At 36.8% G+C, this 21,615-nt stretch overlaps 2 protein-coding genes across 4 annotated transcripts in view; both read left to right on the top strand.

The window, feature by feature from the left end:
• The first annotated feature begins 1,318 nt into the window (after window positions 1-1,318).
• LOC135201581 (sperm-associated antigen 1-like) lies at window positions 1,319-12,634 on the top strand. Of its 2 annotated transcripts, XM_064230610.1 has the most exons (8): window positions 1,319-1,476; window positions 2,767-2,864; window positions 5,805-5,926; window positions 8,329-8,771; window positions 9,618-9,730; window positions 10,212-10,307; window positions 10,742-10,860; window positions 11,980-12,634. In XM_064230610.1, exons 4-8 carry the CDS (start codon window positions 8,724-8,726, stop codon window positions 12,240-12,242), a joined length of 639 nt encoding a protein of 212 aa, XP_064086680.1. In that variant the 5' UTR covers window positions 1,319-1,476; window positions 2,767-2,864; window positions 5,805-5,926; window positions 8,329-8,723; the 3' UTR covers window positions 12,243-12,634. The 2 variants fall into 2 exon arrangements, with proteins under 2 accessions (XP_064086680.1, XP_064086681.1); XM_064230611.1 differs by lacking the exon at window positions 5,805-5,926.
• Window positions 12,635-15,517: 2,883 nt separating this feature from the next.
• Window positions 15,518-21,615, top strand: part of LOC135201580 (ubiquitin carboxyl-terminal hydrolase 1-like) — a 117,640-nt gene continuing 111,542 nt past the window's right edge. For both annotated transcript variants that reach the window (XM_064230609.1, XM_064230608.1), the window contains exons 1-3: window positions 15,518-15,673; window positions 18,347-18,473; window positions 18,791-18,972. In XM_064230609.1, the coding sequence (XP_064086679.1) occupies window positions 18,416-18,473; window positions 18,791-18,972 (240 nt within the window). In that variant the 5' untranslated portion in view covers window positions 15,518-15,673; window positions 18,347-18,415. The remainder of the gene's footprint in view (window positions 15,674-18,346; window positions 18,474-18,790; window positions 18,973-21,615) is intronic.

Genomic DNA, 21,615 nt, shown 5'->3' with positions numbered 1-21,615 from the left:
TAAACACACTTCACAGTTTTGATTTTCTTTCTTAAAAAATCAAGGTTGGGAATGTTTACTTCCAATTCAATCAGAGCATCTCTTATTTCTTGTAGAGCTACATCCCGCTCATTACAGTTCATGTAATCGTTATGTCTAATGTTCCACAAACATTCAAATTCCTCGTATTTATCCAAAAACTTCATTATATCCACGGTATTCCACTTCTCTGACATCATGACCCTTCTGAAGGCAAGTGACAACTGGGAAAGTTTGCTTTTGCACGGGGATGGCGCCAGTAGCTCAAGTGTCCGGATAGTGGCCAGTAAAGTAGCCGGGATTTCAACTCTACTTGCCACTATTCTGGACAGTAAACTCTCCAGGACAGTTTACTAACTTTGCCTTTGGACGGGGTTAGTTTGCTGACGCCAGTAAACTATCCGCGTGTAAACGGGCCTTTACGGAATCAGGTGCGAGCGGCAGTGGGTCACATAAAAAACCACATCTTGAGAAGATCAATCACGGAAGAAGAGAAGGAGTTCCAGAACCTTGAGAAGGTATTAGTAAGCTTCGTGAAGACCATTTAAACTACGTAAATAAACTTTTTTCTCCACACCCTTCAAGCAATCTAATACATGGAAATAAATTCAATACTGTCATTTCCTTCATGTATAGGCTACAAAATGGTGTACGTTATACTCATAATCACACTATGAACGGTATGATATAATAATGATATAGTATTATATAGGCATATAACCTCGACGAGAGAGAGAGAGAGAGAGAGAGAGAGAGAGAGAGAGAGAGAGAGAGAGAGAGAACAAATTTAAACGAGTAACGGGAATCACCGATAAGGCAGAAAGGCAAAAGAAATAAACGAATTGTGAAAAATAAAGCTGATTGAAAATGACACAAATTTACGTAAAAATGAGGTTATTACATGCCCGTTTACTCAACAAATCAAACAGCAAGTAACTTAGCACATAACTCTTGATAATAAACGGGACGTCTAATTTTCTTGCTGTGCTAATCGTTGATCATCTAATATGTATGTTCGCTGAACACCCTGTGAATAACAGGTAATGCCATTTAAACTAACACTGGCGTTTCCATGGCAACGCTTGTAAACATACTCCGGGTTACCCCGATTCAGTGTAACAAATCTACCCATGCATTTTTTCTAGTCTTTTGTTTATCTAAATACCAAATCACTCTTAGGATAACACTGAATCTGTCACTGGTATTCGTAGTTACATATTTTGTCCAATAAAGAAAATTCGTTTGAGTTTCCTAATATGAGTAAGCTACCGAAGTCTCACGAGAAGATTCGGACACAGCACACGACGTTCTAGACCAGCAATGTTTTGCTATACTGTTAGCACTAGTTGTCTGGTAAACCTAAGCTCGCCCAGACGAAATTACTTTTAAGTGTGGAATTAGCTGTCAAAATTACGAGCAGGGCCCCTGGGGGTTAGAATACAAAATAAGCTAGAAAAGGTATGTAACAATGCTGTACTTCAGTGTAGACTAAATATTTCGTGGTAGGTACGTAATATTGATAGCTGCTTGGAAGGGTTTTTGTTCTTATTTTAGTATATTGCGTCGTCATTAAGCAGCAATTCAAACATAATGGAGACAATATAAAAGCAAAACATTGTAGACGGTTCACACACACACACACTCACACACACACACACACACACACACATATATATATATATATATATATATATATATATATATATATATATATATATATAGTGTCAGTCTTCTTGGTAGGAGGTTCTAACACCATGAACATCATCCTGTGACTCCAACCCACACCAGTCGACTAATCACCAGGTAGAAAAATTCACTGCCAATGGTTGATGCAGACACAATAGATTTTAAAGGAAATAGAATTAAGACATCTCCCTCCCCCTCCCCAATGGAATCAATCTCGGGTCACTCACTGTTGAGGCTTCTTCCTCGGAAGCCGTTTCTCTTAATTGTGGGTGGCTCCCCAGAACAGCAAAATCATCAGTTTCTGTCACATTCACTCTTCAACAGGGATGAGAATCCTCTGCAGGAAACTGTCTACCATTCATTTCCTTATGCTTATCTTACAATTCTCAGCAATGCAGAATTACGCAACTGCCTTACTTTATTTATTTATCAATTTACTTATTCATTTAACATCCATCAAATACATCAAATGCCTGAACAGATACCTGTCTCAAACAGGTAGTGCATCTTACTTTACTTTTTAATCTCTTGTGCTGTCTTTCTTTCCCTTATTTAATGGCTCTCAAGCGTCTCTTTATTACATTGTCTCCTTCACCATACAGCCTAGGTCTAAGATTAAAGTCAATTAAATGTTTTTTTTATACTATTATATTTGTTATTGGTTACCTATTTCATACATTTTTATCATTTCAACAAGGCTACACCCTCCACTCTTATCTGAAATACGTCTCACCATAACGATACTGCAAATTAACAATCGTATGTGAAATTGCATACAACATGAAGCAAGAAAATGCGCACAAACTCCATCTATGATTCATAAAACCTTAGACGTCTTGAGATAGATCAATAACATCGATTTAGCTATCTCTGATATCTTACTCATACTACATGTTTAATGTTATTGTTTTATAAACAGATTACTCATCATCTTCTCTGAAAGTAGTTGTACCATAGTAATATCGGTCACTAATGTGAAATATCTCATGCTTATTCAATTTTACCTAATAACTGCAAGTCACAATGGGACCATTATTGCTCAAAAGAATCCCCTTCTTTCAGGAAAATACTGGAACGCTACTGCACAGAGTGAAACAGGAGAAGAAAATTCAATACCATTTCTTCACGGAGGTATCGAATCCCTGGTCGGCTCCTGATTGGTAAGCAGGAATCAACCTGTTTATCCCTATTTTCGTGTTGAATATATTTCTAGTGATGTACAGAGTGGGGGCTAGGTAAGGTAAAGTAAGGATAGGTTAAGTTAGGTTAGGTTATGGAAAGCTAAGTTAGAGTGAGTTAGTTATAGTTACAGTAAGTAGGGTGATGTTAGGTTAGGTTGTTACAAGTTTGGATATGTGAGGTTAGTTTATAATCTAAATGGTTAGGTTAGGTTTTTTGGAGTTAGGTTGGTATTATTTCACTAAAAACTATTATTTGATATTGCATGTGCAGTTTAGCTATGTGCTGTGATTTCAAGTCTCCTTCGTGCGATTTGTACAATACGCATGCTCAAATCTATACTAAATTTACTGTTACTGAGGTATTTACCATATTCTGTTTATGTTTGATGGTCACCATTCGAATGGGGCTTTTACTGAACACGGCTCTCGTGAAAGAGGCGCTGGTGTTATACAAGACTTTAGAGCGAAAGAAACAAATATCAGAAATGTTCATAGGAAGTATTAAAACAGAAAATCATATTTTCAAGTTGCAAAATGTGATAATGGTTCAAAGCGAAATTTTACCGTGTGGTGTTGCGGTGCTATAGAAGATTCACATCAACCATGCATCTCAATGTCTAGGCCAGTCCCTTACAACGCTCCTGATTGGCTGTTGATAAGCCAATCACAGGTCTAGAAACTCTCAGTCTCTCAAGAGAGTTCATGTAGGCTGGATGCATGTTCCACCTGAGGGATATGTCTTTCAAAAGCATCCCTCAGGAGAGATGGAACATGGATCCTACCCATGTGAACTCTCAAGAGAGACTGAGAGTTTCCAGCCCTGTCACTGGGCTTATCAACAGCCAATAAGGAGCGTCGTAAAGGGCTGGCCTAGACATCAAATGCATGGTTGATGTGAATCTGCTACCTATAGTATTTAGGTAAATCTTTACAATAAATTAAACGAACGTCAGAAACGTTCTAAACATCCTTTAAAAAAATGAAAACTATATTTTCAACAGAATTGTCCCGTATTTATGACATTTGTCCCGTGTCGACCCTCCCCGGGACGCCTTTTGTCCCATATTTTCAATATAAAAAAATAAAAATAAACAAGCAAAATTTGTACTGAGCATCCCCCCTTCAAACGATCAAGTGGAGCGAGTGTTCTCTCTGATGGGCCATCGATGGGGTGGGTGTAGGAACCGGTGCAGTGTAGAGATGATAAAGTCAGAACTACAGATAAAGTGCAATTTCACACTGTCCTGTTCAGAGTTCATCACATATGCTCAAACCAAACACCATCTCTTGAGAGCAGTTGGATCTAGTGCAAAATATGACAAATGAAAAATAACTTCACAACAACGAGGAAAATAATTTTAAAAGGATTATTGAAAAGTTTTCATCATATGTATTTTATTGTTTGCAATTTATTCAATATATTACGGCAAGTCACTTTTGTTATTAATATCCTTCAAAATTGCAAAACATGCTTGATTGTAATATTCTAATGCTTTGACACATGTAATGAACAGCTGTTTGTAACAGTATCTACAACGAATGCACTTTAAGACAAAAGAAAAGTCAATAAAGAAGGCTGAGAAGGAATTTGCCTGCGTCACTGCGTGCATAACTTCGCACAAGTTGTGTCTATATTGTTCAACTACCTCTTCAATTTAAGTGTCCCGTATTTCAATTTCAAAATCTGGTCACCCTGATTTTCAAGTCCCAATATGTCTTGTAGGTTTAAAGTAAAATTTTACCAATAGGTTAGGTTAGGTTAGGTTAGTATGGTATGTAGGCTACATATTTAGACTAGTATCCTCTCTCCAACCATCCCCAGCCACCCTGGAAAGAAAGAAGTCCAGTCATAAACCTCAGTGATCAATAGAACAGGAATTTTATCGAATTCCGTAACGTCTTCTGGTTTGTAACTTCGCATACCATCCAATACATTGATATATAGCCTACTAGGTAATCCTGTACACATCTGCCACATTGATCATATGGACTCATAAATCGGTGGAGTAATCGAAGAATAATTTTTTATCTTCGCAGAAGTTCTTACGCTAAACCACATACTGTGGGCTACCTATGTATGCTATAGTATGCATACTATTCATATGGCAAAGACGTAGGAATACATAAAAGTGATACTACACACTACATTACAATACTAGCCTATAGCTCTAGCTAAGGTTTCCCCCCTCCCCTTCTGTATAGTGCTTTTCACTTAATGACAATAAGCATTTTCCCTATCAAAAACCGAACCGCACTACAGTTACTTGAAATAAACACGCCGACTCCGCCGAGGAATATCGTAGCCTTTATATAATAGGCTAACTGCTAAAATGACAGAATTACCGAAAGCACTAAAAATGTAGGTAAAATCAATATCTAAGGTAAAAGCAGACGTGTTCTTAATACTTAGAAATACCTTTTCGTTTGAGATGAATATCATTTTTCATAACATTTATGGAATATATTTAAACTTGACGTCACGTAAACCTAGTAATTCTTAACACCATCACCAATATTAAGGATGGACGTGTTTTAAGGACACATTACTACTACTACAATTAATATTACTTCTACTGACTTTGTGTCCTTAGAATTCGAGATTAGGCACTTTCTTCCCTTTCGTGTGTTGTGCATTGATGTAAAATCTTACGACCAGACGTTTGAAACAGCGCTAAAGAGGTAGATTTGAGAGAAATTAATGCAACGTTGCAATCAGTTAAAATTTAACCATAACATTGAGGACGTTTCTCTGAGATTGAAAATACCGTCTTCCTTTGCCATTTGCTGTTAGATTTGGCAAAAGGTGTTGAAATTCAACAAAAGATTTATGCTTGTATTGTAGCAACTTAAGACAGCCACTCAAGATTTCATTAAAACTGGTATATACGCTCTTAAGAGAATATTCACTTTTCACTCCAGTTTCAGGAGACCAGGACAGGGAGGTGGAAGAAGAAGATGACCAGGGAAATACCAACCTATATGGATTTGGGGGCCAAGGTCACGCCCATGGGCCAGGCCATCGCCAGGCCCGTCGAGAAAATGTGAGTTATTTGCATGCAGTTAAGCATATGTACTAAGCATTTAGTATATCAGTTAAGCAAATATACTAAGATAGTCAAATGCGAGAGGTAGACTAACGTGTTTCAGTTAAATACATGGCCCACTGCACAGTGGCAGATTTAAGGGATGACCTGGTCACGTGCACCCCACTACCGCCATGGATATGAATAATAAAACATTTTTTTCTTTCAATAAATTATTATACGTAGCAAAAGTGTCCTTAGTTAATGATTATTACAACAATAACAACAAATACTACTACTACTATGTATATATATATACCTATGTGTGCATGTTGCATATATATATATATATATATATATATATATATATATATATATATATATATAAGTATATATATATATAATCCTAAGTGCCCAAACTCCCCATGAAAAATTTCTAGATACGCCACTGGGCCGCCCGCACCCTAAATTTTGATGAGTGGTAACAACTGAATTATGACTTTTATAAATTTATGGAAACAGCCATCTCTACAACCCACAGAAAACTACAATAAGATTAGTTATATAATAATTTCAAGCCCCCAGCTCAGAGCTGAATTCCTGGCAACGGTCATTTTAATGTCTTAGAATATAGGGTCAAATTTCAAAAGTAACAATAGTATTAATAATGAGAAGAAGAAGAAAAGAAGACGGCGTAGTTGCTCTGAGGTGTTCTACGAAGAAGAAAGAGAAGAAGCGTTCCCCGTTAACTTGCATACCCGGTACATAAGTCATGGCAAAACTCCATCAGACGTCTGAAGGATATTGATCAAACGCTTACGATCCCCCAGTTGGTCATATAATATGGAACCTTTCACCCAATCGATGATTTGAGCTAATATTTTCAAGGGTTCTTGAGTCTCTTCTCCCGTTGCCAATAGCTATTGCAATATTCATCCGAATGATTTATTTGGGCGATGTAAGTAGACGTTACCTGGGGTGCTATTTCGGTTTAGGTCAGTAATTCCTCGGCGGGAAGAAGATAACGTAGGAAGTCTTGCTAGGAGTGGTGCTTAAAATATATTATTTTAATCGTCTTTACGATAGAATTGCGGTATGTAATAAGAGAAATGGACGAGCAGGAAGTCAATTCAGTGAAATACAGGTAATATAACGACAAAAGAAGCATTTAAACGCAAAATTCAAATAATTTTACTTGGACAAAAACGGCCATATGAGCTAACGTCGCCGTCACTCGTCAGTGTTCTTCTAACGCTGCTGAGAGAAGATAAGAGACGATCGCCTTACTCTGTTTCTGGCTCTGCAGAACAAAGTAACTTCCAGGACTTTTGAAAAGTAGTACGTAAGATGGTCCAGCGTTTGGAAGTTAAAGGAAAAGTGACAATAATTTGGAAGCTAAAATGAAAGTGTTTTTTTCGTGAGCGTTATTAACTGGTATTTGTTGTTAGTTATATTTTCAAGAATAACAGACCTATTAACATATATGTTATTAGAGTATGGTATTTGCTGATAGATTATTTCTATTAGCGTGACCGTTATTAACCCATAGCAGTGACAGTTTATTAACATTCAATTGTTATAAGAATACTTTAAGTTTAGTTTTTTCTTTTAACCGGTATTTGCCGATGGTTTTTTTTTATAATTGTGAGCCTTATTAAGCCATATTTGTTGCTAGATTATTTCAACAGCTATAATGTTATTAACCGCGTTTGTTGTTGGATCATTTTTAATGTCGTGGCCGTTATATTAACCTCCATTTTTGTTACTGACTCAAATTCGATGTTCTAGATAATTTTCAAGGGTTTAAACTCTTAAGAGACAAAACTCTTAGCAGTTTCGTTAGATTCTGTTGAGAGAAAATCGTTATTTACTCATATTTAGCATCAGATGCAAGTATTTATTCTTACGCTATTTTCAATGCGTGATAGGTGTTAAAAGGAATGTAGGACCTAGTGTGCATTTCTGCACTGTCCAATTTACCGAGACCGCCATAGGCCAATGGAACCGTCCCCCATCCCCCAAAAAAGGGGGTGGTGTAAGAATGTAGGACTTAACCATGAGAGAAACGACGGTTATAGGTCAGAAACTATATTAATGAGTTTAGTATATGGTGATTATTATTCGTCTTAGTTTTTGGCTCATTCATTTTTAATAATAAAAATATATCTGCGGATTATACTGGATTACTAAAGTTGATAAGTCGACGAATTAATAAGTGACCAAAAGATCGCTGAATAAGTAAATATGGAATTAAAATTTTAATGACGTCATTATGGAGTCAAAGGATCGTTGAACTCAATATGGATTTAAAAGGTTACTGATTTCAAAACTATGTGTTGTAACGCTAAGATCTACCTACTTAACTTAAAATAGCCCCCCATCTAACGGAAGACGGACACTAACGATCTCTCTCCTGACAGGTGAACATAATGCCCGGCTGGATCGCATTCATCCCCTTCCTTTTGATGTACGGCACCGTCGTCCTCGGGTGGATAATGAAGAGGACCCTCAGGGCACGCGCTACCGACGAAGCTCAGGGTACACAAGAGAACCGGGAACAGGATAACGCAGAGGATCAGGGAAACAAAAAGAAAACGGAGTGAATAAGAAAACGGGATATACTTTAGGGGAGACTGCTGTGTGTGCTTTGGTGGGAATTTTGATGTGATTTTTGCCATCATTATTTTTTAGTTATAGTTGATTCGTGCCCTTTTTTTTCCTCGTGGAATAAACGAACTTAATAAATCTACCCAACTTTTTTATATATATGTCGAAGTATTTTGTTGCTGGGAATCTATAAACGAAAATTACAGTGATGCCTTTCCAAGATGAAACTTCGTTGTTACAAAGATTCGATCTAAAGGTAAGATCATCTCCTACCCATTTACTCTCTCTCTCTCTCTCTCTCTCTCTCTCTCAAAACAACAACAAAAGAAGCTAAAACAACACCAAAAACACCATGTACAGCTATAGCAACAACTACAACATCGATATACCACATTATATCGAAATCCTTACGTGCCAAAGTAAAGTGCTGTTGTTCTAATATTCTTCTGCAATGAATATCAGATTAGGGAAGATCACGCAAGTTCTGATGGCTGCCAAACAGGTTTGGTAAGGAATCTGTTTATTGTAATAAGTAATAAGACCCCTGACATTCGTCATGATTCTCATTTAAAATTATATTCTACTATAGCTGGTTTACTTAAGGTAGATTCTTGGATGAGCCGTATGCTTACGAGACGTTTGTTTGGCGGCCGCTAATTGGCTGGTATCGGAAAGTCGGCAGCTCCCAGCCAATCAGCGCTCGCCAAACAAACGTCTTGTAGGCGTAGGGCTTACCCAAGAATCTACCTTAAGTGAACCAACTATAGTTCTAGAAACCCCTAATATTATAAAGTGCTGTTTCATGACTTTAATTGACATTCCTGATGAATCCCATTTAAGGTCAGTTTCTATCGTTAACGGGTTCCAGATCAATTCTCCAGCACTAAAATATGTGTCAGTTATTGTTGATACAACAAGCGCTTCCTGTAGACTCCTGAAGTTTGTAACGAGTCTCTCTTAATGCACCTGGATTTTGTAATGAGTCTCAGTTAACATTAGTACAACTTTTACTTATTCTAAACTTCTGACGCTTTATAATGAGTCATTAGTTCTATTTCACTCCTCCTTTTCAGGTTTTTGTAATGAGTCTCGTATTTTACAGGTCGAGCACTTGGATTACAGCTACGTGAGAGACTGCAGCGACGAAAGGACGCTGGAGAGGATTATCAGAGTCCTTAGATCAGGCCAGGAGGGATCCTATCCAGACTTGCTGAGGTATCCTTTGAGTTTCTCGAAATTTTGTGTCTGAGATTTATTATTATTATTATTATTATTATTATTATTATTATTATTATTATTATTATTATTATTATTTAGTAAGTAAATAAAAAGACAGTCCTTATTTTAGACTCGCCCGAAAGATTTTTTTTTTTTCCTGAAATGGAATTTTAAAGCTAGATCAAGCTAGAGTCCAAGAAGTTGAACAGCTAAGTAGAAAGGATCTTCTTCTTTTACGTCAGATTAAAATAAACATCTACTCATATCACACGACTCAGGAACACAAAGATATGATCAAGAGAGCTCCACTCTCTGAAAGCGATTCCACACTTTGCCAGTGAATAACATCAAATACTTGTTCACTGGCCGACCCTCGAGTTCACAACTTCTTGTAGTAAACTATCTCCGTGTGACTGCCAGGATTGACGGTTACCAGAAATGAAGGAATAGTGAAATATCTCTTCTGTATCTTCGTCAGGTTTACGGAAGATCGCCTGGCATCTCTACATCCGGAGAGTCGAGTGCTGATTGCAGACAAGCCAGCTGCCAGAGTGTCAGATCTTCCCTTAAACGAGTAAGTAAAAACGACCTTATGAACATATCCGTAGGAGTGTGGTACTACACTGTAGACATTACTTAAGGTTCTTGCAGCTCTGATAGATCGAAGTTAAGGTCACATGTTTAAAAGATGTAGACTCGGTATCGGACACAGTGAAGATATGTGCTATGTGTCATTGGGGAGTTGAAGATGATGAGTTTGATTGATTTTATATATATATATATATATATATATATATATATATATATATATATATAAAGAGAGAGAGTTTACAGTGCTCATATCTACGCAGCAAGACTATATATTTCGATTGTCATTTGTTCAATCCTGGTCGTATTTAAAACTACATAGAAAACTGTTGGATTATGGTGTATATATATATATATATATATATATATCTATATATATATATATATATATATAATATATATATATTATTTTTACGACAGACTCGACGCCATTCGAGAGGATCTAAAGCAGTGGACTCTGGACATCAAAGAAAGAGAAGAAGAACTTACCCGCTACGAGGTCATACGAGCACCCGTGCCCCCAGTCCGGAATGCCCAAGGTGAAAAAGCTGTTCGCTTTCAGTGAGTCTGAAAGCTTTCTTTATGGTGCGCTGGCAACCGGATGGCCCCAGATATCGGACGCACAGTTTCTCTTTCTGTTTTTCAAAATAAATCTTTAATGTTTTCTTTTAAGTTTTATCGAACAAATTCTTTGCTCCTTCTAAATGAAATTGCTTTTTTGAAAACGGAATTGATATTTAAAGTACATTCTTTGTCATTTCTTTGGCAGATTAGGTCATATGTAAAACAAATTCTTTGTCGTTTGTGCAATAAATCGTTTGCCTTTTACAAAAACAAATTTATTGTTTGTCATTATGCTAGGATAGTGTTTTTTATTCATTTATGAAATAAATGTATTGCTGTAATAAATTTTTTGCTATTCATAAAAACAACTTTGTTGTTTGTCTCTATGCTACAATAATGCCTTTGTCATTTAAGAGACAAATTCCTAATCATTTCTATGTTAAATCTTCGACTTTTTAAAACCAGGGATATTATTTCAACAATAAATTCTTGTTTCACAAAAGAATTGCTTCCACATCTAAAACGAATTTTTCCCTTATAAAGCAATTTATGTAAGTTCTATTCATTTCTAATAAAAGTTTTATCTAATTTCTCAAAACTACTTCGTATCCACATTTAAAACCTGCCTAGTCTTCAGAAACAGAGGTAACCTTTGACGAAAAGAGCAGAGTTCAAGATAGTAAGCTGAGATAAAACTCCTTGCTCTTTTGAGGCCTGCCATAGGCCTATTTTGATGGTCTAGTTTTTGAGATTTCTGCAGGGGATCTGAATTCTGTATCAGTTATGTGTCTAGCCATGGAACTGTCTTCTCTTTTTCCTGGTGTTTATCTGTTTTTTTTTGGATATTTATGTAACAAACAAACAGATAAACATCAGGAAACAAACAAGAAAGTTCCATGGCTAGACGCATAAATGCTACAGAATTCAGATCCCCAACAGAAAGCTCAAAAACTAGACCGCCAAAATAGGCCTATGTTACACCTCAAAAAAGAGCTAGTAGCTTCATCCTAGCCTGTTATCTTTTACTCCGCTCTTTTCCTCCTTTATCCATTATTCACTGAAAGATTGACTCATTGATTGATTGATTTCCGCAGGAGACAAACCTCCAGCCGCCATCTCCGAAGGGGAGGCGACCAAACCGCACCAGCTCTCGAGCGAAGAAAGAGACTCCTTACTTGCAACAGGTGACGAATACCTCCGGCGTGGCAACATCCTCCAGGCGTCGCTGCAGTTCCAGAAGGTCTTGGCCAGCGAGCCCTTCAACCAGGAGGCCCTGAAGGGCATGGAGTCCATCCACGACAGTCCGAAGACGGCTCCGAAGGGCGGCAGGAAGATAGTCATCGAGGAGATACTTTGAAATGGCGCAGCCAGTGTCCGCCATTTTTGCCTAGTTGGTATATTGACTCTGAAAGATAAATATTTTAAAAAATTCACATCCAGAATAAATATGAATAAACGCTCATGCAGTTTAAGAAAGGGTTCACAAAAAGGAAAAGGAATAAAGTGGGAAAATAATATCCAGTTAATATTCCACCAAAGGGGATTTATATACGAACATAATTTCTGAATGATATAACGCCTTGTTAGTTATGTATTGTAGGTCATTGTCACTTTTAAAGAAATAGTATATTTGGAAAATAATAGTATTTTTTTCGTTTTTCGTTTGTTGAAGGCTGCGCTGTAGTTGAATGTTGAATGTAATATATTTGGCAATTTATAATTTATCTGTAAAATAATATCGTAGATAAACAGCCGTTTCATTTTCCCTCACTAAAAGTGTGAATGTCTTAGAAAGCTTTTTTTTTTACGAAACCGTAGTTAATTTTACTTATTTATTTATTGTTATTTTTTATTTTCCATTTTATTTATTAATTTATTTATTTCTGTATTGAAGCATCTGTCATATCTTACTGACTATAACCATAAGTAAAAATTATGTCGTCAATAACCTATATTTAGTGACGCCAGTTTTAGAAGTCAAATTAATCAAGCAAAAATTCCCATTTGTGATGTTGAACATTCTGCAATCGTATCTAGATATTTCCTCTTCTTCATTTTTATTGCACAGAATTACGCCCTGCGATAATCAGCGCCTCCAGATCTTCCTTATCAGTCAGAATGGACGTAAACCACCATTATTTAATTTTTTAAAAATACACACTGATAAATTTTCAGCCATGACTGCCAATACCTTCCTTTGAAACTGATAAGGAACGAGCTGAAAAGATGAGTCAGGTTTTCGACACATCCTTATCAGAGACGTGTAGCATACATGGAAATAAAAGCAGGCTCAATCTACGCATTGCTAAAGGTTCTTTGCAGCGTGCCATGCATCGGCCCCTATAGCTGCAACCCCTTCCGTACCTTTTACTGTATACCGCATTTCATTTTCTCTTTCGATGACCTCATAGGTCCCTGTGCTTGGGCTTTAGCCTAAATTTTGTATTCAATAAAGTTCAATAAAAACTCGTTTGGCTTCTTTACTTATCCATTGTGATAATAATAATAATAATGATAACAATAAGTCAATTGTGAAATTATTCCTGGTCATTCTAGTCACTAATCTTATGTAACTCGTTTTCTGTTTTAATTTTACTTTTCAATTCAACGATATTCATTTCCATTTCTATATCACACACGCACACACACACACACATATATATAGTATATATATTATATATATATACATATATATATGTGTGTGTGATATAGAAATGGAAATTAATATCGTCGAATTAAATTGAAAAGTAAAATTATCGATTAATTATCGATTATTTTTAAGAAACATATTTATAAGAGTCAAATAATAACAATATTCTTTGTATAAACTCGATCTTTCTACAAAACTGTATGGTCGCTTACATCTCATTAAGTCGAAATCAATTATACAGAAGTACGAACATTTCTTCGTTTTGCCGAGAATCTAGAAGAAGAGTTAAATGCGATCAAATTCATTTTCTTGCCCAACCGTCGATAACTTTTTTTGAATTGTGTTAATATTTCGCTCATATGATACCATGGAGAATTGCTAAGGTTACCGACTATCACTGTAATTCAGGTATCTGATTTTGCCACATGCAGTAGGTATACCTACATTATTTTGTTAAACACGTAGACGTTACATTTATATATATATATATATATATATATATATATATATATATATATATATATGATATATATATATATATATATATATATATATATGTATATATATATATATATATATATATATATATATATATATATATGTATATATATATATATATATATATATATGATATATATATATATATATATATATATATATATATAACACACACACACACACACACACACACACACACATATATATATATATATATATATATATATATATATATATATATATATATATATACTATATAGACTACGTCTACGTGTTTAACAAAATAATGTAGGTATACCTACTGCATGTGGCAAAATCAGATACTGGAATTACAGTGATGGTCCGTAACCTTAGCAATTCTCCATGGTATCATATGAGCGAAATATTAGCACAATTCAAAAAAAGTTATCGACGGTTGGGCAAGAAAATGAATTTGATCGCATTTAACTCTTCTTCCAGATTCCCGGTAAAACGAGGAAATGTTCGTGTTTCTGTATAACTGATTTCGACTTAATGAGATATAAACGACCGTCCAATTTTGTAGAAAGATCGAGTTTATCTAAAGAATATTGTTATTATTTGACTCTTATGTATATGTTTAAGTTAAAATGAATAGATAATTAATAAAAAATAATAAGGATTTCGAAAACTATTACTTTGACAAGAGTATTCGAACGCAATCTTTCTCCTTTGAATGAGTCCATTAAGCGTCTCCAGATGTTAGATAACCTTTCTAAACCGAAATTAGCATAAAACAGTTTCAGTTTGACTGAGATGAAGCGGAATATGGTCGGAATTTGCCTTAAAGTGACAATTTTTCATGGGAGAAATGTCAAACGTGAAAAACATTGTTCTACATGGTGAAGAATACGCCAAAACCTAGGTCACGTTCAGGGAACTAAACAGGATCTCTAATCAGGAAATTTCGAGGTGTGACCAACAGCTAAAGAGAAGGAAAGATATAAATGACTCCTGTTTGAGTTAATTCAAAGACATTTATGAAATGTTTTGTAGCATCGTTAGTGCTACAGGTCTGTAGAACAAGCAATAACACACATCGGTAACCTACAACAGACCCTCTACATTAGACGAATTCAATGCAGGAATATGTTCGAATATGACACTTTACATAATCTCAATGTATGAAATGTCTTTAAATAACATTAGGTGAATAGTGTCATTAATGATCGAAATTATTATATTCGAAATGAAAAAAAATATACCGTGATTTAAAATAGCAACTAAAAATCCTATTTTTATAAAAAATGATGGTGTTTGGAAAAATCCATTTTTTAAAATCCGATTATCGGAGGATAATTAATAATTGCGGGCTTGTGAATTAGACGCAATTAGCCTTTGTTAAGTATTTTGCTTTGATGATAATTTACGGATAAATTCTCTCTCGGAAATTTAGCGAAGTGAATTAATTTATTCCCGAGTGAGGGCATCCGAACGCCATTCTCAGAGCGTTCGCCATTTCCAAACTTCACTGAACGCGTCCCAAGTGAGGTTGGCCTTGTATCGGCGGTGGAAGAAGCACGACCCCCGCAGATGGTGTACCTCTTGTTTTTGTTGTTTTTTTTGTTTGGGAGACTTGTCAAACTGCCACAACTTGTCCTGGGTGACATGGGCGTTTAGAGGTAACTATAAAACTCCGCTTCTCCTTCGAAACGACAGTTTTCCCCGAGAGATTTCTCCTTTTTTGAATCGATAGGTCTAGGTAGTATAGTAGCTGGCCCGAACGGCGAAACCCCTATTTGTCATAATTATTATTAAAACCTATAAAATTTGGCAAAGTTGCTCGTTTAAAACTCGTCTTATTTTTTATATATATAATTTAGATTAACCTAGATTTCTTTTCCGGCGAATAAATAAAATCCTTCCTTGTCGGTTCTCCGCTCGTAGGGGCCGTGGATTCACCTAACCTCACCGAACAGATCCTATAATAACCTCTTTTTACGTTAGACTCGTGAGGTTGGTTTAGCCTGAGCTGAGTTCAAGGCCGGAGTATAAGTTTATTAATCTACATTCAACTCAAAATGTCCACCGAAGGGTCCTACTAGTCTGTGTAACAACCGATCCCCGGCTATTTTAAAGTTGATCTTTTGTTTAAACTGCCTAAATTACAGGTGCCCAGTTCGGTGCCCATTTATTTTAAGTGGTCAGTTTTAGGGTATTTTAAGCTAAATGGGAAAAGTAGGCCTACTTCACTGTCATAGTAGAGATTGTATTGCTATCATCTGCAGTCACTTAGGTTAGCCTAAAGCGAATTGTAATCTAGCCTAGGCCTAGGTATGTTAGTTGGAGTAATTTATATGGTAATTCTACAGAAGAGTTCTGCACGGACTGCAAGGAAGTAACCGCGGATACCACATCCACTAGGGATTGGGGCGTCCAATGTATTTCACCGTGTTTAGTACTGGCCCCTGGGGGTTAATTACAGTCGTCCAAATAAATATTACTTAAAATTCTTGTTCAGGAGGTAAAACTGCATAGAAAAACTGCAACTGCCATAGTCTAGGCCGCCGCGGAATAGTACCCTAGATCTACCATTTATATTACAAATGCAATTAAAGACGTTGCCATGAGGCTTGGCTACAGATAGTACAAAAGACTTAGAAGCTGTGTAGGAAATTGGGAAAAAAAATAAGGACCAGGTTGGGCCTAATTGCATAATTAAAGTTGCCTGGACCAGTTGATTTATAGCGTAGAATTAGGTAGTGGCAATATCCTTGAATATTCAAAACCAGCCGTCGCTGGAACAAAACAAGTGATTGGGTTATTATCGGTCATTGTTTGTCAAAGTTTTTTAACCTCATAGGTAATGTGAAGTTTTTGAGGTATTGAGTAGGTTTAGTTACTAAAAGCAGTCCCAGTGACCTCATGTCTTATAATTATGTTAATAAGTGTGAATGCTACAATTAGTTATAACTACAGTATTCAGCCTCAAGATCACATAAAATCAGTGTCCTTCAGTAAAGTAAAAACTACAGTACAGCAAAAACTACAGTGCAGTAACCAATCAAAGAAAAATATTGTTGAATGATTTTTTTTATTTTTTCATTTTACTCAATTTAATAAATTTTACAAGTAGCAGCAGTATGTATGGCATAATTAGTATATTATTTAAAAAGGCAGTGTATATATTGTGGTTTTGCATCATGCAAAAATTTCTGTAAATCAATTGCTTGATATTATCATTGTCAAAATTTTTATTATTCACAGACCTTGTTAATTTTTGCTATTTTCCACTAACAACATAGTACATTAAATCATAACCCACGAGATTTAGAATATCACCTAGTTCAGTATTGTGCCGTGAAAAATAGTATAACTGGACACTGACATATCAAAGAAGATTATTGCCCGTTGGAATCACATTCAGTGAGAATTTGCATAATTATAACAGACTTCCTTTGGCTGTTGCTGAAGCTTACACGGTTAATACATCAAATGAAATCATCCTTTAATTACTCCACTGCAGTGATTAGGAAAGAAATTATTTTGTATAAACGTGAGTGACTTTACTGGATTGCGGATTAGCTTTTAATTTATACTATTGCAATGTAAGAGAGGGTCAGGACACCAAGTTACTGCCCCAGGGACATTACAGCTCATCCTAAAGTTCAAACCAGAGTATACTTTCAATTTGCATACTTAAATAGGGGCCAGTGGTGTAAGGGGCATGCCCAGGGATTCATGACATCAGAGTTTAAATACAGTTTATTTACCCATAGAGTATAGTCGTTGCAGAAATTATAATCAGTGATACACATTATATTGGATTATGAGGAGACTTTGATATGAAAATTTGCCATATTTACATCCTACCAATTTTCTTGGGTAAAATTTATTTTTGTTTTCATTTTAATAGTAGAGTAGATAGTTAGTAAAGAAGAACTTTCTGTTACTGGGTAGTTTTTCTCCTTTTTGTGGTGAAAAATCTTGTAGATTACTCTTTTAATTTAATGGTTAGTGAATGTTTCATCTTGGTAATGGTTAGGCTAATAGTAGTAGCAAATCTTGAAATGGAGAACCAAATCCTCAGTCATCTATCGGTGTATATATTTAAAAATAAATCTCTACAGAGAGCTTTTGGGAAATCTATTTAATTTCCCTTTTCAATTTCTGAAAAGGGGAATTGAATAAATTCCTGAAAGCTCTCTGTAGAGCTTTATTTCTAAATGTATGTGCACCCATACATACCTGTGGATTTGGTTCTCCAGAGATTACTTCGTTCATCTCCTTCGAAGTCTAGGGACAACTGTGAGGAAGACATTTTCGTTCAGTGATTATGTTGTATTTCTTTTCAGGTCTGGGAAAATGTGCATTGCTTGATGAATAGCATTTCTCGGAGAAGTGTCGACTGAAGGGAGGCAGCTATGCTACAGCCTGAATCACAAGTAGATTTGCAGTTTCCCAGAAATACCAGTAACAGTCGTAAGTTTTGGAAGTTCTTGTGCTACTTTTATATAGGAACAGGAGGATAATTGGATCAAACTCAGATTGCAAATTAGGTTTTATAACAAAATGTGTAATTAAATTTTTTTTTTTTTTTTTTCAGAAAATAACTGTTGTATATTGAGGTGGATCGTAGGAACTCAAAAGCTATTTTTATTTTCGAAGGAATCTCTTGAAATGTAAATATTTATTGTAGTATTCTCTTATTGGTGTTGCCATGGTTTTATTGTCATAGGCACTCTACTATCTGCAAGGAAATCAGTAAGTGATTAGGTAATCACTAACACTATTTTCAGCGATCATGACTGCACTGGAAAGCATAGGTGAAACCTCAGGGCAGGGCGGAAGTAAGTCTCGTTTGTCTTTGCGTCAGGCTCGTAAGCGAACGTTAAACTCTGATATATCCCCGGCACCTGAACCACGGACAAGTCATCGTTTTCGCACCTCGAGCACTGGGGAATCGGACGATAGAAATAAGGTAAGTTTATAGTGTTTCTTTGGTTGGTTGGTTCATATGTGTTACACAAAGGCTAAATTGTAAATTTGTCAAAAGTAGCAACAGCATGGACAGAAGGAAAAAGAATCTAAAATATTAATTTATCAAACATTTTAGATTCTGATAATCCTAAGAATTGAAACTATTGAGATTTTGAACATTGTAGGCAAATGGTATCATTTGCAGTAAATTTTTGGTTGACTTCATTGCATAATTTTTCTTTTTGTACATGCAACTTCCCCGGCAGATATATACTTAGCTTATGTCTCCGACGTCCGACAGAAATTCGAATTTCGCGGCACACGCTGCAGGTAGGTCAGGTGATCTACCCCCCTGCCGCTGGGTGGCAGGAATAGGAACCATTCCCGTTCTAGAACCAGATTTTCTCTGTCGCGGTAGTGTCAACATATGTTGTTGCTACCTCCTGACTTGATTTTCGTTTTTCATCGCCATCGATCTTCTGGGCTGTCTTTTGCAGGGAAGTACTGGGTCTTTGGTTCGGCATACGCTTTTATTAACTTTTTTATGAATTTGGCTTCGAAAATTTCGAAGAATATATGATGTGTAACTACCGAAATTTTCGGTAGACACTCACATAGTTTGCAAGAAAGGGAAATAATAATATTTATTCATTAATACGTGTAATAAGTGTTAGAATTGATTGAGGAAATAAACTGACTTCCTACTTTAGGGAGTCAGTAAAGCATGTAACTAGATACGTTTCTTTTAAAAGTTTTTTGGATACTCGTACTAACGAGCAATTAGAGTATTAACAGTACTAGTAGTGTTGCATCCTCATCACCTTCTTACTTCGCAGAAACATCAAATTCATAATTGCAATTTGAAGACAAGGATTGTGGCTCAAAATGCGAGCTATTAAAAGGTAAGAAGGGATTACTAGTGTTCCCCCCCCATTGCAGAGTGGAGGGTGCGTCTGATCGGCTCTGTCTCGCTCCCAGGTCTAGACCTCTTCCAAGCTCACAGGCCCAGAGGAGAAGGAATGTCGAAAGCCGTAAGGAGGTTTCAGAGAATCCCCACCGGTCAGGCGTCCCTCGGCAGGTTCTGTAGAGCGTCCCAGAACTGCCAAGGATAGCCATGAAAAGGCATCCTTTAAAAATGGCCAAAAAAAGTGCGTCTCTTCATCTTACATCCGAAAAGACGAACAATGTATATGTTTGGAGTTTGGATGATCTAGCGTGTTCTCAGAAAACTAAGAGAACACTGAGCAAGAGCCAGCCAGGAAGCCGCGTTCCAGCAAGCTAGCGTGAGCCACGTTCCAACAGCCAGCAGCGAGCCGCGTTCCAGCAAACAGACTAGCGCGAGCCGCGTTCCTACAACCAAACGCGAGCTGCGTTCCAGCAACTGAGCGCGAGCCGCGTTCTAGAAAAATTTTTCTTGGCGCAAGGCGCCTTCAAAGAGACGAAGCGCCAGCCTGGCGCAATTTAAAACAGACGGCTAGAGCAAGGAGCCTTATAGTAGAGTGGCAATCAGAATGATCCTTCCATTGAACGTTTCTGGGCTCTTTCTAAAAGGGGTCTAGTAGGCGCTCGGAACTATCAGCGCGCACGGGATCTTCCACGCAAGCGGAACGTTCCAGGAGCGAGTCTCCTTTCTAGCGTGCGGAACATTCCAGGCGCGCGGAACTATCCAGGCGCTAGGCGCAAGGAGCCAGGCGCCAGAATATTCCAAATCTTCTTATGAGAGAGAGGTCAGTCGCGAGACTCCTCTTTGAGTTTTTAACTTGAGCAACTTTCCCCTGGCAAAGGTGCAAGATGTCGCACAGGCGGCCATCACTTTTGTCAGAAGGATTCTGATACTAAGAGAAGCCATTTTTTCATTATTCAGAAGATTCCTGTGTTTGGCAGTTCCTCTCAATGCGGACTCTCTCCTTCATTCATGCTCTTCCCTCGTTATGAAGAGGCAAGAGCTTTGGGAGTTTTCTTATAAGAATCTCATCGACGTTTGAGTATGATGGCGGATAGGAAATATTTACTTCCTTCCGTAAACCCTACAGATGAACAGGAATTCTGTCTCTTCCGCGATTTATGAGGAAATCACGAAGATTTAAAGTTCCTGGATTAACTTCCTTCCTTAAGGAGATATATATACTCTTTCTATCGTTTCTATTAACGAAAAAAAAGACGAAGATAGTAAAAATTTTTCCTTTCTACTCTATCTGCCTCGGCAGGGAAAGAAGGTAATAGAGTATCTGCTGTATGAGAATACGATATGGCAAATCATAAGCACATACCGTAGTTACTTCTTTGCTGAGCAACTCAATTACCAATATCCTTCCAGGAATTTCCTAGGAAGGACTACGCTTAAAGGGATTGTTAAGACAACACCTACTTAGCTTCTAGATTTATCGAAGTCTTGTTTCGCTTAAATATGCATTAATAAGAACTTCCTGAAGTTCGATAATAATTTTATAAAGATTCCTTTATTGAATGGAGTCGTAGCTGGCAACTCTGGAAGAGTAAGGCCAGACGGCTAACGGAGACTGCTATCGCTAGACCAACGCAGTACCATGTAGGTGTCGGTCATGACTGGTTGGTTACATGTCTCTCTCTCCTGCGGGATGGAATGACTAAACAGTGTCTCTCCCCTACAATCGCGGTTTTAGCC

This window comes from Macrobrachium nipponense, chromosome 28, assembly GCF_015104395.2.
Source record: "Macrobrachium nipponense isolate FS-2020 chromosome 28, ASM1510439v2, whole genome shotgun sequence".
NCBI lineage: Eukaryota > Metazoa > Arthropoda > Malacostraca > Decapoda > Palaemonidae > Macrobrachium > Macrobrachium nipponense.
Note: the sequence above shows the minus strand (reverse complement) of the source record. Positions and strands in the feature narration are given on the sequence as shown.